This window comes from Styela clava, chromosome 4, assembly GCF_964204865.1.
Source record: "Styela clava chromosome 4, kaStyClav1.hap1.2, whole genome shotgun sequence".
Taxonomy (NCBI): domain Eukaryota; kingdom Metazoa; phylum Chordata; class Ascidiacea; order Stolidobranchia; family Styelidae; genus Styela; species Styela clava.
This window is the reverse complement of record NC_135253.1, coordinates 19,268,772-19,284,116: the sequence shown is the minus strand read 5'-3', so window position 1 is coordinate 19,284,116 and position 15,345 is coordinate 19,268,772. Positions and strand designations below refer to the sequence as shown.

The 15,345-nt window shown below is 34.2% G+C and overlaps 2 protein-coding genes across 2 annotated transcripts; one reads left to right on the top strand and one right to left on the bottom strand.

The window, feature by feature from the left end:
- Positions 1-1,607: 1,607 nt before the first annotated feature.
- LOC120326747 (uncharacterized) lies at positions 1,608-6,893 on the top strand. The gene is made up of 7 exons (XM_039393088.2): positions 1,608-1,811; positions 2,103-2,237; positions 3,239-3,415; positions 3,563-3,661; positions 4,150-4,235; positions 4,929-5,035; positions 5,831-6,893. Exons 1-7 carry the CDS (start codon positions 1,635-1,637, stop codon positions 5,977-5,979), a joined length of 930 nt encoding a protein of 309 aa, XP_039249022.2. The 5' UTR covers positions 1,608-1,634; the 3' UTR covers positions 5,980-6,893.
- A 4,101-nt stretch (positions 6,894-10,994) lies between these two features.
- Positions 10,995-12,646, bottom strand: LOC120327048 (uncharacterized). Its single transcript, XM_039393430.2, has 4 exons — positions 12,555-12,646; positions 11,979-12,140; positions 11,628-11,833; positions 10,995-11,328 (listed from the first exon to the last, which is right to left on the bottom strand). The coding sequence occupies exons 1-4, from the start codon at positions 12,619-12,621 to the stop codon at positions 11,143-11,145; spliced, it is 621 nt and encodes a 206-aa protein (XP_039249364.2). The 5' UTR covers positions 12,622-12,646; the 3' UTR covers positions 10,995-11,142.
- Between the last annotated feature and the right edge of the window lie 2,699 nt (positions 12,647-15,345).

The window sequence follows — 15,345 nt, the reverse complement described above, 5'->3', positions numbered from 1 at the left end:
CAATTAAGTCAATCCTATATCTTGATAACCATCATAAATAGAAATGTTTAAAGGTCGTAAGAGCAATGTGAGTGAATACAAATTTAATACGACAGTTTCTCTATTACTGACATTGAATTACAACACAGCAGAATGTCCCGATTCATTGAATCGTCATATTTACGGCCTGGCCAAACTCGATGTACATAAGTTCAGTACGTCAAGGAAATGTTATTCAAATTACGTCATGTTGAAAGAAGCATTTAAATCCAACGCAAATTACGGAAATCGAACTTCTTTCAAATTTTATTTGAAACCATTGGGCAAATGTTAGTCAGAGTAGGGCGTGCTTTTTCAGTTTTCCCGAAATTTATGATTCATACCTGTTTGAATCATGAAATGAGTAATTTCGAATACCAATGCCTATCAAACTCTAGTATAATTTTTTGAATTTTGAATACTAAAGCATGTGAAAGCCTAGTAAGATTTTGGAATTTCCAATAGTAATTAAATAAATGTCAATTAGGCAGTTTATTCCGCTGAACAAAGTAGTTCTGAAATGTACGAGAGAAAGACTAGTTTGAAGATTTTAGCAGGAAGACAGTGAGATATGCAAGATATGTGTTTGTGACAACTGGAGTACTGAAAAGAATAAATATGGAATTTATAACGTCGGAATTGGCATTGTATTGAAATATAAAGTGGTGCACTAGAAATAAATTTATAACATAAAGTGTTTTAGGTGTTCAGTAATAAAAAAAAAATTCAAGATGAATGTCGCACTGCTTTCATTGGAGATAACCATCATTTTAATTGTAAATGTTCAATTATGCAACAGTCTGTAAAATTTGCAGGTTTGTGCCATGAAAGAGAATCTATACTTAGATGGCGTTTGAGATGTAACTTTGAAACTTTTTTATCAAACATGCAGATGCAGTACACGGAAACCTTTTAAACAGCGTTGTATTAATGTTCACCACTGAATAAAAATTCAAAATGAACCCCTACACCAGGAGCGTGCAAACTGCGGCCCGCGGGCCAAATACAGCCAACAGGGGAAAATTGTGCGGCTCGCAAATCGAGTTTTTATAATTTAGTCCAATTGAGACGAGTCCAGTTAATTATCTGCGCATATCCCGTTACAATACCCTAACAGTTAGCTTATGTGCAGCGAACAACGCAAGTCATACGACCAATAACCAAGATTTTCGTGCTTTCAACTCCTTGAAAGCCGTTGTTAAATAAAGGTGCGGCCTGCAGTTTTGAACAGTTGTTTGCATCTGGCGTTCCTGTATTAAAGGTTGCTCACCCCTGTCGTACGCCATCCAAAATCCTGACAATATTTTGATTGCGTGTCGCGTCACACCTTATCTTGTAACATTGAGTTGTTTAAAAAACACAGACTTACTACTAGAAGGTTACTGCGAATGAAATATTATTTCCGAATCAAAGCAGGCTATTTATCGAGCACTGATAAAAATAGTAGACACGGTTATCTCGCTAGACTGTCCAAGAAATGATCGTAATTGTTTCAAATTACAAATATCATGTCAGAAATACATTTTGCCAAACGAGCTAAAAACGTAAAATATAGCAGAAAAGTAATTCAATATAGCGATGATCTTTTTAGAAACCTTTAAAATATTTTCGCTAAAATGGCCCGTTGTCGTCTTTGTGGAATCCTATTTTTTCTACTAATTGGAGTTGCCACAACTGAAGACACCGCATCGCCAGGAGTGAAAGCAAAACTTGAAGTTGCAAACGATGCAAGTGGAGATTTTGCTTTTATTGGGAGTTATGATGGAGACATTATCTTTCCTGATGATGCCAAGGTAATTTAGCTTGAAGGCCGCTCTACAAGTGTGTGTTCCAATATGAGGGTAACTAATTTTGTTCGCCTACTTTACATCAATTTATATAAAGGGACTGAAATCTATGGGCAGGGGGCATATTCACTTGGTAAAAACAGACAGTCTCCGAAATCGTAATAAAACTAAAATAAAGAATATCGGAAAAAATTATGGCCTAACCCTAACCTGGTACACACACTACGGAAGTACCGCTTGAAGGACGGATTTACTTTTTAACGGCTGTTCAAACTCAAAATATACTTTTTATTTTAGACTTCTAAAGTGATCAGAGATCCCATTGGCGCGCCAGGGATTACCAAGCCAGGCAAATTGTATGATGATGTTGGTGGCCCGATTGAGCTCAACGACGAGCCTGCTATAAACGGAGAAAAAGAAGGAGATACAAAAGTATGACTCAGTGTTATTTTATAAACTTGTTTATTTGATTGCAGCAAACAACAGTATGTATTTAAAAAATATAGGCATTTGGGACATTCCAAGTGTTTCAAGATTCTTGCTGCACATTAACATAAATAAATATAGTTTTGTAACGTTTTGTCTGCCCAAGGTTAGACTTCCTCACACATGAATAATTCATAAAGAAAACACAAGAAAAGCGATTCTATGTAGATTTAAGCAATGAGGAATACTTGGAAACAATTTGAAATATTGGTTGTCGGAAAAATTGTATAAAGACTTAGGCATTGATGTTACTAAAAATTTCAGATATTTTGTATCGAATGACATGTCCCATAATTTCAAAAAATTTATGTATGTAACTACGTTGGCTACATCATCACGAGACACTTAACAAAAATACAATAACTTTTGGAATGACCTATATATCGCTAGTTGTCAGCTGCGGTACACATTACCTATTTGCTGTGGTCGTCAACAAACAAAAAAACAAGGACGGGTTTGATTGTCCCGACAATTGTGTATGTTATATCATTACGTAAGCTATACTTTAACATGAAAAGCTTTGAATAAATCTAATACATAACTTTCGGAACACCAAATGTAACGCGATGAACCGATGCGAATCCGGTGAATCCCATCATTGTCTCACCTGGCTATAGTTGGATAGGTGTATGTAATATGTTATTTTATATAAAACGTTATATCTAAGCAAAGTCGGAGAAAACAATTTGGTTATATGTAAATTTCAAATCAACACTGGGCAGAGGCAATTCAATGATTACGCCCTTCGCTGGAATAAGGCATTCAAATTTAACTGATTCTGGTCGAGCCAATGTGAAGTGTCTGCTCTAAACAACAATAATCAACAAAATAGGCACTTTCAATAGTGTATGTTTTCGAATGAATAAAGAATCGCTTTTTTCAGTGATCAATTGTAACGAAACAATAATGATTATATACATATTAAAAGATGAGTTTTTGGTTGACAGGCCACGACATGTACGCCAGTGGGCCCACCAGCAACTCCTAACCATGGCGCGCCTGGTCGTGATGGCTTACCTGGAAGAGATGGGAATCCTGGAATACATGGCGTACCCGGAATTCCGGGTTCAAAGGGCGATCCAGGTCTGTGTGACTGCAGAGAAGAACTTAGAAGAATTACTCAGGTAAAATTATCAAAGTTTATTCACAAAACTAAGGAAGTAAAACAAATTAAAAAAAATGAAACTATTTACACTGTTGTTTACAGTTATTTGTGAACTGAGCTACTATTTTCATACATTCATGTGAGCTTTAATTTTTTTTTTTTTCAGTCTGAAGAATTTTTTCTTCCTAATATCCACCAATGTGCTTGGAACAAACTGAACTTTGCCATGACAGTCGGACAGGTCCAGACTTGCACATTCAACAAGGTAAAATATACAGGAACGATCACTGTTCTTCATTTACTTACCGTAGCTTATTACGTCATTTTATCAACAAAACAAAAATATAATTGAGATCTTAAATTATTCTGGCCTCGTACTCTAAACATTTTCATATTAGTATTTAAGAATCATATTATGATAAAGTTAGTTTTGATGAGATAATGCTTTTTTTGTAACTATCTATTGTCCATTAAAATTAGCAATCATTCAACCAGGGAAACGTTCACTAATCATTTATAAGCGTCAATATCTTTCTGTGTTGTGTTTGAAAGTGTAACTCTTATATAAAGCATAAAAATTGTTCTATCATACCATAAAGGTCTGGTTTATTAGAATCTGTTCTGTTTATAAGCAATTCCACTCGCACTTCCTGTACAATAATGAGCAGGATAATTTATTGTTATGTGACCCGAATGAAATCTACTATATATAAATGGAAATATTTTATTTGTCTCTGAATTTATCTCTTTCAGAAACGTTCTCACACTTCTCTAAAAGTTGGCTGGTACGGGTCCACCAGAATTCTTTGCAAGGCCGGAGCAGCATGCTGCAATAGATGGTATGTTCTTAAAAGAAAAATAACGCGTGGTAACGCTTTTAAGATAATTACATGAACATGCTTTAGAAAAACGACTAGACATAAAAATAATGAGTTTTTTAATTGTCACGGTAATATTGTTCATACCAGCTTCCCAGAAATCATGGTTTGAAATTGAAAGAAATACGCTAATTTTTTAGAGAACAAATCGCTTTATTCTTATACTTTAGCAAATCCTATGAAAAAATATGATCGATATGCTCTCTTTGATTGAAATATTGCTGCGTTGATAAATCTATAGTTTAGAGCTGGTATGTCATTACAAATTTTGGATTTGGCAGGCTCTTTAAAACGTTGGGATTCTCCTTTTTCCAAATTAAATGCGTCGATACCGCTCTCCTGGACAAAAGTGTGGCAAATTATAGTACAATATAATGAAAGATTAACATATTTATTTCAGAAGAATGATAAGGCTGTTATATCATAACACGCTTACCACGTTAAAAGTGCAGGTCAAACATATAACATAACATGTGTTAAATATATATAAATGATATTTTACAAATAAAGGTGAATGGAAAGAATAAATGGGCTATCTGGAAATTCTGAACGTGAATCTGCAATCTGATTCCTTTTATTGTTCGCTTCAATATTCCCATCGAATCTTTCAAGGTTTTTTCTCGAGTTATTCTGTCATTTTGTCTTTGTTTTTAGGTATTTTACGTTTAATGGCGGAGAATGCACAACACCCCAACCGATTGACGGCCTTATATTTGTGGATGACAATAATTCTACTATCAATATACATAGATCGATGTCAGGTGAATGAAGTACATACAATAACATTGATACCAGTTTTCTATTCATTCGACATATCATAAGATTTTTTGAGGAACATTAAGATTCAAACATTTAAAAATAAATCTATGTACTCTACAAACCACCATTATAAAAGAGTCAATTATTACCATACTTACTAAAATAAAATTAATGCATATATCATCGATATGATGAAGACACTTAGAAAAGAGATGAAAATTGTTAAAAAAAAAGGGGATGTGGCGAAAATGAGAATCCGGATTAGATTCCGGATATATAAAAATATCAACTCCAAATAACCTTTCTGTACAAAATTTAAAAAAACGATCTCAACTCTGTATTTGGAATAATAAAATACAAGTTGAGTTCAGGTTGTGCGCCATCTTGGTGCGCATACTTCAGGAGGTCTAAATTTACTACACCCTGATTGAGGTGGCGAGACATAGTACTCGCGACGCCGACGCTTTGACCGCTCGAAAAGCTCCGAAGCCAATAAACGATTTCGCCAAGAAAAAGCGCCAAGAACTAATTTTTTTTGCCTATTTTACATCAAGTTGTGCAAATGGACAAAAACCTATGGGCAGGGGTATATTTACTTGACTAACACAGACAGTCCCCGACTCGTAATAGAACTAAAATAGGGAAAATCGAAATAAAATCATGGCCTAACCCTAACATGGTTCACACACTACGTACGTAGTACCGAACCATATAGTACTTACTACAAGTACCGAAAAACCAGTTTGTATTCTATAGAGCAGGTAAAAAACTTGTAAAAATATATTATCAATTTACAGTTGTTGGTGTCTGCAGTGATATTCCAAGCGGAGCTGTTGATGTTGGATTCTGGATCGGCACTTGTGAGGGAGAGTACAGCTTAGGAAAACAAAGAACCGGATGGAACTCGGTTTCAAGAATCATCGTAGAGGAAATCCCGATATTTTAGATTGTACAATATTGTTCTATTTAGTGCTACGCTGTATTATACCCATATGGAGTATTATAGTATCCTAGTATTATACCCATTCCAGTTATGACAGAAAGGTTAATTTGCAGTGTATCAGGTTTAAGTGACATTATTAACATTAATATTCTATATTAGCAGTTTTCTAAAGTGAGTAAATATCTTGAGGGCAAATTCGGGCGCTCCAGAAGTGTATGTACCATTATTTAGATAACTAATTTTGTTCGCCTACTTTACATCAAGTTGTGTAAAGGGGCTGAAACCTATGGGCAGGGGGCATATTTACGTGGCTAATACAGGCAGTCCCCAAACTTGTAATGGAACTAAAATAGGGACAATTGAAATAAATTTATGGTCCAACCCTAACCTGGTACACACACTACGGGAGTACCCAAATTTGTCCGAAATTGTGGGTACATTTTTCAACCAAGAAATTACATAAGCAAAAGTGTCTTTTTTTTATAGCAGAGTAAAACATTGTCGGGATTGCAATACCCATTGTCTTAAGATAGATGTTATTGCACTTTCGCTGCGGAAAGACTTCTTTCTCACATTTCACTTACGGTTAACATAACCAGTTGATGGCGTAAATTTTATTTTCAAGATTTTCCAATTGGTAATCGATAGGATACATGTTAAGAGCCCGTGATTTATATAAAATGTAAATGAGCCCTGCTTTAATAAAATGAAACTTAATGTGAATTAGTTACATTGGAATACATATCTGTAAAGCATAGGTTCTCAAATCTGTCATTATTATATTGCCTTTGGAACAGTACAATGTATCGCTTTCATTTCCATAATAAAACAATAAGACGGAGATTGCAATTATGTCTGACCTCATAATTTTGTGAGCAACGTAACTGTACTTGATATTATACTTTATTATGCAGTTGCATAGGATTTTGTTCTCATCGAGTTGCGTGCCAATTCTGCAGTTCAAAGTGAAAGTGTTGTCTCATAAAACATTTCGCATGAAAATAAGCACCAGGTTTAATCAAAATTTGCACAAGTCGGTCTTCAGCCATGCACAAACAGGTCAAATTCATAAATAGATAATGCAGGAAACAAAACATGCCGTTTAAAATAAAAATTTTAAAATATGTTAATTTTGTTCTAGACACGGAGAATGCCAACGTTGTTCGTTTTGTTTTGTTCAAAGATACTGGCCAAGCTTTGTCATTCATGACAATACTAAATGTAAATAGTCGTTTCATGTACAGTGTATGAAAATATTTTCCTTTCCTAAATGCTCCCGTTGTAATAATGTTTTCAAACGTCTTTGGAACACCTAGCTGTCCTGTTATTATAACCCAATCATCTTTGCTTGTGTAAAATAATTCACCATTGTGTGAATTTATATTCGAATGATTTTGACGATACATGCTTGTTCATACTAAAAGAATTTCTATATTGTTTGGCGTAATACTAGCATATACTAGCGTAATACTAGAAATATTCACGAAGTTCAATCAAGATCTTAAACATTGAAGTTGACTTTTATATATATCATTCGTTTGAAGTTCTCAGTCAATGTTTGAAATTCAAAAAACAACTTTACTTAAATGATCATTTAAAGTAGTAAAACACCTGTCTTGTTAATCCCAGAAGGAATGCTAATGTATATGATATCCTATATTTGAAGAGCAAATTAATGTCTCTGAAAATGGTCTTTTACTAAAAACGCAGAAAGTATTAAGTAGATTGCCATTTTGGAAAATAACAAAAACAAAATGTCAATTGCCTGCCCCCTTTATCTGTACTTTTTCATTAGGGACTTTTGAAAAGCATTGCATAGTTTACCTTGTTTTCGAAAGTCTATTACATAGATATCGTGGGTGTTTTCATCAGTTTCCATCGACGTGTTTGTCACTATAGGATAAAACTACTAACATTTGCGCTTATTCCTATATATAAGTATAAAGTAGGCGTTCCTTGCCAAAAGTCAATTCGGGAATACGGTACGCAACTTCCCTCCAAAATAACCTAAATACAATATAATAACATATGAATCCACGCAAAGTCGTTATAATATATATATATATATATATTCGTTGTTAGTTTTATAGTGCCGACATGTGATTTAAACTTTTTGAAAATATTACTCCGGTATATATTCAGTTTGGAAAAATGAAATGCAAAATATATTGTCTGCCAACAGACGTATTCCAATTAAAATAATGTCAGTTTAATTAACCACTTAAAAAAACATTTTTTATTTTTAAAGTGGGTGGGTCAAAGCCACCGTGTATAGTGCAAGCGCATTGCTGTCTAGTTTATGGGGTGTCAATGTGAGATTATTATACTTAAAATTTCATGTTTCCGTATATAGTAGTGAAATGCAAACCGACGCAACTAAATTCAACTCTCATTAGCCAGTTTTTCTTATTATTTGGAATTCAGCGACCACAAGTAACTCTTTCAATCGCGTTAGACTAAACGTCTTCAAATCTCGCGTCAGTTCCGACAAAAAAAAAACATAAATTTTCAATTCTTGCTTGCATGTGGTAACTTGCAACTTCAATATTTATCGAGTTACTTTCCTCTTTCAGCACCTTGTACGATAATATAAATATTGATTTCACAATTTTGCTTATCTGCGACTTACTCTAAGTGAGTATTTGTTCTCTATTTTCCATTAACTGTTACCGGAACTAGTTCATGCATGCGTGAGCAAAAAACTCATTTGTTAAATATTACACGCCTATGAATAAATAAATGGAACCAATATTCTAGCACTGCGTAATAGACCATTATTATTGAGATGAATATGGAAATTCTTCTGCAATCAATCCCCATTACTTTCGCATTCACCAAATGACAAACCTCAACAACATGTATATTACATATAATTTTGAAAATAACATTTGATGTGTTTTGAACACTTATCCAGCATTATTACTTATGTTTCGCAGGTTAGGCATTTTGTTGGGTTTACTTGTTACTTAGGTCACGGTTATGGCTGCGGCCAAGCACACCTTGATTTTAGTGGTTGGTGTCTGTCATTATAAAAACCACTTTTATCGATCAGATAATTAGAACTTATTGTCATTTGTCACATTCCCTTTTAAAATATAGTATTTCTTTTTCATATGTGCTTTAGTGATCGGGCCATACTTGTCTAAGTAATATTATGCTGATGATAGTATAAAATTGTACGATAGCTGACAGCCCGATTCAACGTTTTCCAAGCAGGGAAAAAGTTTGTGAACGATTGGCTCGATTAGTGTAACGATCAACCTCTCCTGTATTTTGGCTTCTGGCAATGTCACGGGTCATTTAATATTGTACCAATTATGACAACACACAGATCACGTGTCAGTGCAATGATGCGATTTGTATTTCGCATTCGGCAGCGCCTTTCTAGTTTGTGATTTTGGCAAAGGTAAGGTTTCCAAATTCTGAGTTTGTTTCTCGTCAGTGGATGTCAAGCTGTTTGTTTACTTGTTCTAATGGTAATCAAACATATTGGTCGTACAGTTGTTGGCTCGTAGTTAGTAGATCGAACAATTCTTTAAATTCACAGCAATGACTGCATGACGCTAATATAATACATGTACCACGGCATATAGCCTTTCAGTGTGTCGCTTATCCCATCGTTTGCATTCGTCAATAAAGATCAAATTTAAAGAAACTGCGTGTTCATATCGAAATTTATATATCACAAGTCACTATCAATCATTATAGACATACAGACGAGGTGAATTGGGAATACAGTAAGCTAAATAGTCTATCAGCCGATCATCTCAGTCGGAAGGTATTTGTCGCTTTCAGATCTTATCTTGGCTAACGGACGTCACTTACAATCAGAATTACTATTTGAAACTACATTACGATTAGAGGTAATTTGTCACAAGTCAGTGAAATACCTGTATGGCGTCAAAGTAATACCCGGTAATTAACAATATTCACTCTCACAAAGCGACTTGCGATGCACTGTTTGCAGTACAAATTTGAACTAAGTTTACAATACCAGTCTATATTTTTAACGACTTAGTACAGAATATGATATTAACTTTACACATTGTTGACATAAACCCCGCAAAATGAAATTCTATTTTTCAAATTTTTAACAGCTCAAGTAGCATATCAAAATATTGAGAAGAGGTTGTGTGAGACTGGTATTTATCGGGAAGCGATGTAAGTTTTAAATGCCACAGTCAAGAACATTAAAAGCTCAGTTGAACCAAGTATTACAATCCTGATCGTCGTCTCTGATACAATGGTGAATGGCCTTAATGTACCCGTAACAGTTCTACACAGGTACCGTTATAGCTGACAATGTAAATTCGTACAATTTCGCCTCTGAAACGGTGCGTCCCAAACCGGAACTAAAACAAAGATAGTCACAAAGTTTTAACACGAACTGATTTGCTACATGCTGAGTAATTTGTCACAACATGAGGGGTAAACCCGATATAGGCGAACTCAGACACCCAGTTAATTATGTTCAGCGCCGATGCCACAAGGTCATCGCGTTCACAAGTAAAATATTTAGTATATTTCCAAAATCCAAAAATATTCAAATAAATTAAACGGGTGATACAGAAAAAAAAAATATTCAATCTTTATATACATTTAACAACATTGTGAAAGTTCAATTGATAATTTCATACATAGTATAGTAAAAGATGGAACAAATTTGATTCAAAATTAAAACACATTGTTCGTCAAACTTCATTTGAAATAGAAACAATCATCATTCACAAATGGAAAATTAGTGTTGTACAGTTTTATAATTAAATTTTAATTTGAAAAATAACGCATTGATTTTTGAAGTTTATTGAAAGAAGGACAATTCTTGCTCGTATCAAGAAAGACATTTGATTTGAGAAAGGATCTCTGCATTTAGAATATACCGGCAATGACATATATCAAAAACACTAAACGCAACTTCGAGTTTTCAGCCTGTATCAGATAAATAAATGTGTTTTGTACAAAGAAACATCTAGTTTGCTTACCGTACATTTTGTGGAATAAAGTTATGTTAAAAAAATATTTTTACACTTTTCTTGACCGATACTCAATATTGATGCGAATAAAATTACTGCCTGCCTTCTGCTCGCTAATAAGTTTCAAATATTATTCCCGCGATCGTGGGTGCATCAATTGTTTAAATGTAAAATGATACTGGGGTTACGTGTCTCACAGTTGACATAATACTTTGTCCCGTGTCCAATTAGGTTCGGCGTTCACCATTCCTTGGTGGTCATCCAATGGATCGGGACGAACTACAAGTGAGACTTTTGTACAAATTTCGCATCCTTTGTCAACTCTTGGTTCTCCAACATACCATTTCGTGAATCCGTTATATGGACGGATTTGTCCTGTCTGAAAAAAAAGGAATGATGCATGTTACTCAATTCCATTTCCCAGTCAATGTTCATTTTCACATGACTGCGTTTCCCAAATAATAATACTTCGAATAAACCGAAAATCAAATATATATATACATATATATATATATATATATCAGTAAAACACAGCAGTCAAAGTGACTACTTCAAATTTAAAGAGCAAATAAATAGTAATAGGTAAAATGGTATCTTGAATCATGCAGAGGTTACATCAGAATGCATAACGAAAAAAGAGACTTAAGGTTTGTGAACATAAGTAGGAGCTGGACTTACCAAAGGATTTATTCCCAAGCCAATCCATACAGCAATGAATCCACTTTTTGGGCGCAACATCGACATCGCAGCAACATATTCTTGTTTGTTTTTTATTTGTGCCATTGTTGACCAGTACTTCGCACACACATTGTAGGCCACATCGTAAGTCAATCCAGGTGCAGAGCCTGTCCACAATAACTTGCCATCGACGGTGATATACTTCTCTATTCGAAGAAATAATGCGATAGTTATTCGTTTACTTATAAATGTTCTACAAAACACTTATGAAACGACAAATAAACGACTGAAATTCCAGTGTCCTAAATGTGGTACAAACAGTAGATAGAACAGGCCATAGAAAAATACTACCTGCTGCCCCCAACACGGCATCTTTTATCAAATACTCTTGTGCGGATTTCAATTCCAACTGGTTGATTTCTTCTCTCTGCTCGTCAATATATTGAACAAGGTTCGCTAGAGTTTTGTTGTCGACTCCATTATTTCCGAACCGTTGCGTTTCTTGAGTTTTGACTAAAAAGATATTATGTTAGTGTGGACTCGACTCGTTGGTCATATTTTTAAACAGTCGTTTTGAATAGCGTATATTGTGGTTCAATATTTATCTTTTTCATTAAGTCACGTTAAAAAGAATTTAATGGCTGATTTATTGTGAATGAAGTGAAATTATGAATGATTGCTCCTTTTCAAGACCTTCGTTATCTTCAGGAATGAATATGAACTGCTTGGTAAACCAGTTTTTTTTTTTCAACGTTCAAACCCAAATACATACCCGCCCCGGGGGATACTAAAAATGGATTTCGTGAGGAGGTTTAAACGACAAAGAATTTAAACCATCAATCATGTATAAATAATAGTCCAAGCTACCAAAGTACGAAGCATCAACTCAACGATTAGTGAGCAACGTTGTATGGATACTTAACGTACCTAGCATGTATACAGTAGCCAATCCCATTCCAAGTAATATTATTGCAAACGTTATTGTGATCAACATGAAGCAATTTTTCTGTCGAACTACATCTCCTACGAAAATATAAAGCAACATGAGAGTAATGCTCAAATACATATGCACAAAATGCGAAATGTCAAACTTTGTCCCATGAATGTAATATAAAGAGTCTGTGCGAAATATCGGAATAAAAACTAATAGCCTTGTCTAATACAATTAGGTATAAGGTCATGATATGACTCTCTTCAATATTCAAACACTGAAAGTTTGAAATTAGTTTGTATTAGGTGAGATGAAAAATGATCCATATCAACTCTAAACATCTTAACAAAATCTGTTTCTCTCACAGAACAAAACAATTAATGTATCATTGACTATCGAACTTAACCTACTGGATAGCTCGGAGATTTGATTCTCCATATTTGTCACAGCATTCCTAGTTTCTTTTGTAAGTTCTCGTCTGATATTTCCCACATCAGTGTCACCTTTGATTGTCTGGGCAAAATCCAGACTGGGCTCTTCATTACTTTTAGTTTGCATTCCACCTGAATAAACATACCACTCTTGAGTTAGTAAGTTATAAAAGTCAAAGTACGGTGTAAATTTCACGCACTCTGAATACCGAACTATGAACGTACGCAAAGAATAAAAACACGAACTGAAGACCATAAGTTTACCAATATCAGTCAATGAGGATTCGGAAATAATCCAACACAAAGTGTACATGTTGACCGGATAAGTAATTTTTTTTTTATTTCTTTTTATTTGAGCTAGTTTTTGGCCTATCCATTTTCTGTTGCTGAACATTTTTTGATTGGTTCTATGTCGACCTTTTCAGCAAGCCCGGTTGTGGTACTGACCAACGAATACATATCTGTAAGTAAGGCTTTTTGTTTGCAAGGGCATACGAGACACTCCATATAAGAATACAAACTGGAGCATGTGAATGACTATTATCAAAACGCGAATGCTCGATGACAATAAGTTTCTTCTTATTACTCATGCATTTTTGTACTTTCGTTCCTTTTGTATGAAAAACGTAAGCGCTGAAATAAAATACTGTATTTTTGTTTTCATATGTAACCAAAATGATAGATTCGTCGACAAATAAACAGAGCATCGAATTACATGGGCTGTTTGTAAGATTTGATTTTGAACATACGCAGGCTTGTTCCTGATTTGTGATATTCAAGTCATAGTAAAAATTTCCAGTTCACACAATACAAAAGTTTTGGTGGGAAAATGTAAGAGGGCAATCAACTGGTTTCCATTTTTCGAGATGGAATAATTTTAGATATGCTGTTCCTGGTGACAAATTTTTAAACTTCATTTGAAACAGGGTCGGTCGGACTCGTTTGAAATCATATGGAAAATTATTTGCTGATAATTTATTTTTGTGAAATAAAACTAATTGAAACTGGCAATATTTATGTGATGCGCATACCAGTATGCAATTTTTTACGATTCGAAAGCGAGATTTAGGAAAGGGGAATCGAAATTTTATCTACACGTACATCCAAAACAAGCAATATTTTCACAGGTTTCTCATTTACAAAAATGAATGGATCCGTGTGCACATGACATGTGAATTTTTGTGTGACATGTAAGTATTTGTGTCTTCGACGTCATACTATAATATTGTGAAACAAGGGGGCCATGATCAAATATATGGGCACGAAGTGTTATGGGTATGCAATCTGTTACAGTAGCCTACCGGCACCGTATCGCAACTGAGCAGCAGATTTAAACTTACACAAAAGCGAAACTCCCCTAAAATTCTGATAACGTCATGAAAACACCCTTTGCGAAATAAAATGTCTTCTCATTTTCATAAAATGAATTTCATCATTTAAAATAAAAAGGCAAAATAATGGATGAAATATCGAACTCCACACGGCTCAGAGAAAATTTCGAAAAATTAGAATAAATGAAATAAATAATCTTAACGATCATTTCCCATTTTAAAGTCTAAAGAATTTCAAATCAATTGCCTCATTAGTCGATGAAAATGCGCATCTTATTAAAAAATCACCCCAGTAATACTAAAAATAACAACATTCATGTCATATTGCACGCCTCCCTGAATGTGTTTAAATAAGTAGGATACATACTTCCACACACTTCCTCGTACGTATTCTGCCTGTCATTAGCTGGCTTCATTGATGTGTATGTACCTTAATAACAAGTATAAATTGCCAACCTGTGATTACAATTTGAATATTGTATCACGTAGATTTACTCAGAAACTTGTTTTGGACCAAAACGTAAAGCACAGAGAATTTATATTTTTCATCGAAATTTCACTGGTCTGACAAAGAATGTTTACTCAATAAACTCCTTATTTTTTATTTTCTTGTTTCATACTTACATTGTTCCTCTACATTGAATACCTGTGCCTCCAAATCATTCGCAAACACCTCATTTGTCATAATTGTCCAAAGTTGACTTACTAGATAACATAAAATCTAAGATTTCTAAAAATTTAATAACAGATTATTTCAAGTTCTAGTTTTATAAGTTCTAGTTTGCCTAGCCAGAACCCAGCATATCATTATTTTGAAGAATTTCTTTGATGTTTTCAAGCAGGATTTTTTTTTAAATCTACATTTATTTATTTGGTGGAAATACCACTTGCCCAAAACTTTCTTAAATCAGTATCAGTTTGGATTTAAATAGTTTTATTTTTGGTCATTACTAAACTTTTGAAACTGGGCCGTGAGCTCTTAATTTTTTACTTTTAATTTTTTATGCCAAACTCCAATCCAATAA

Excerpts from the sequence above, each read along its gene's own strand:
- LOC120326747 (XM_039393088.2), top strand. The coding sequence starts at position 1,635 with ATGGCCCGTTGTCGTCTTTGTGGAATCCTATTTTTTCTACTAATTGGA. Across the intron at positions 4,236-4,928 it reads GCAGCATGCTGCAATAGATG|GTATTTTACGTTTAATGGCG; the intron begins GTATGTTCTTAA and ends CTTTGTTTTTAG. Across the intron at positions 5,036-5,830 it reads TATACATAGATCGATGTCAG|TTGTTGGTGTCTGCAGTGAT; the intron begins GTGAATGAAGTA and ends ATCAATTTACAG.
- LOC120327048 (XM_039393430.2), bottom strand. The coding sequence starts at position 12,621 with ATGTTGATCACAATAACGTTTGCAATAATATTACTTGGAATGGGATTG. Across the intron at positions 11,834-11,978 it reads TGCCGTGTTGGGGGCAGCAG|AGAAGTATATCACCGTCGAT; the intron begins GTAGTATTTTTC and ends TTCTTCGAATAG. Across the intron at positions 11,329-11,627 it reads GCTTGGGAATAAATCCTTTG|ACAGGACAAATCCGTCCATA; the intron begins GTAAGTCCAGCT and ends CTTTTTTTTCAG.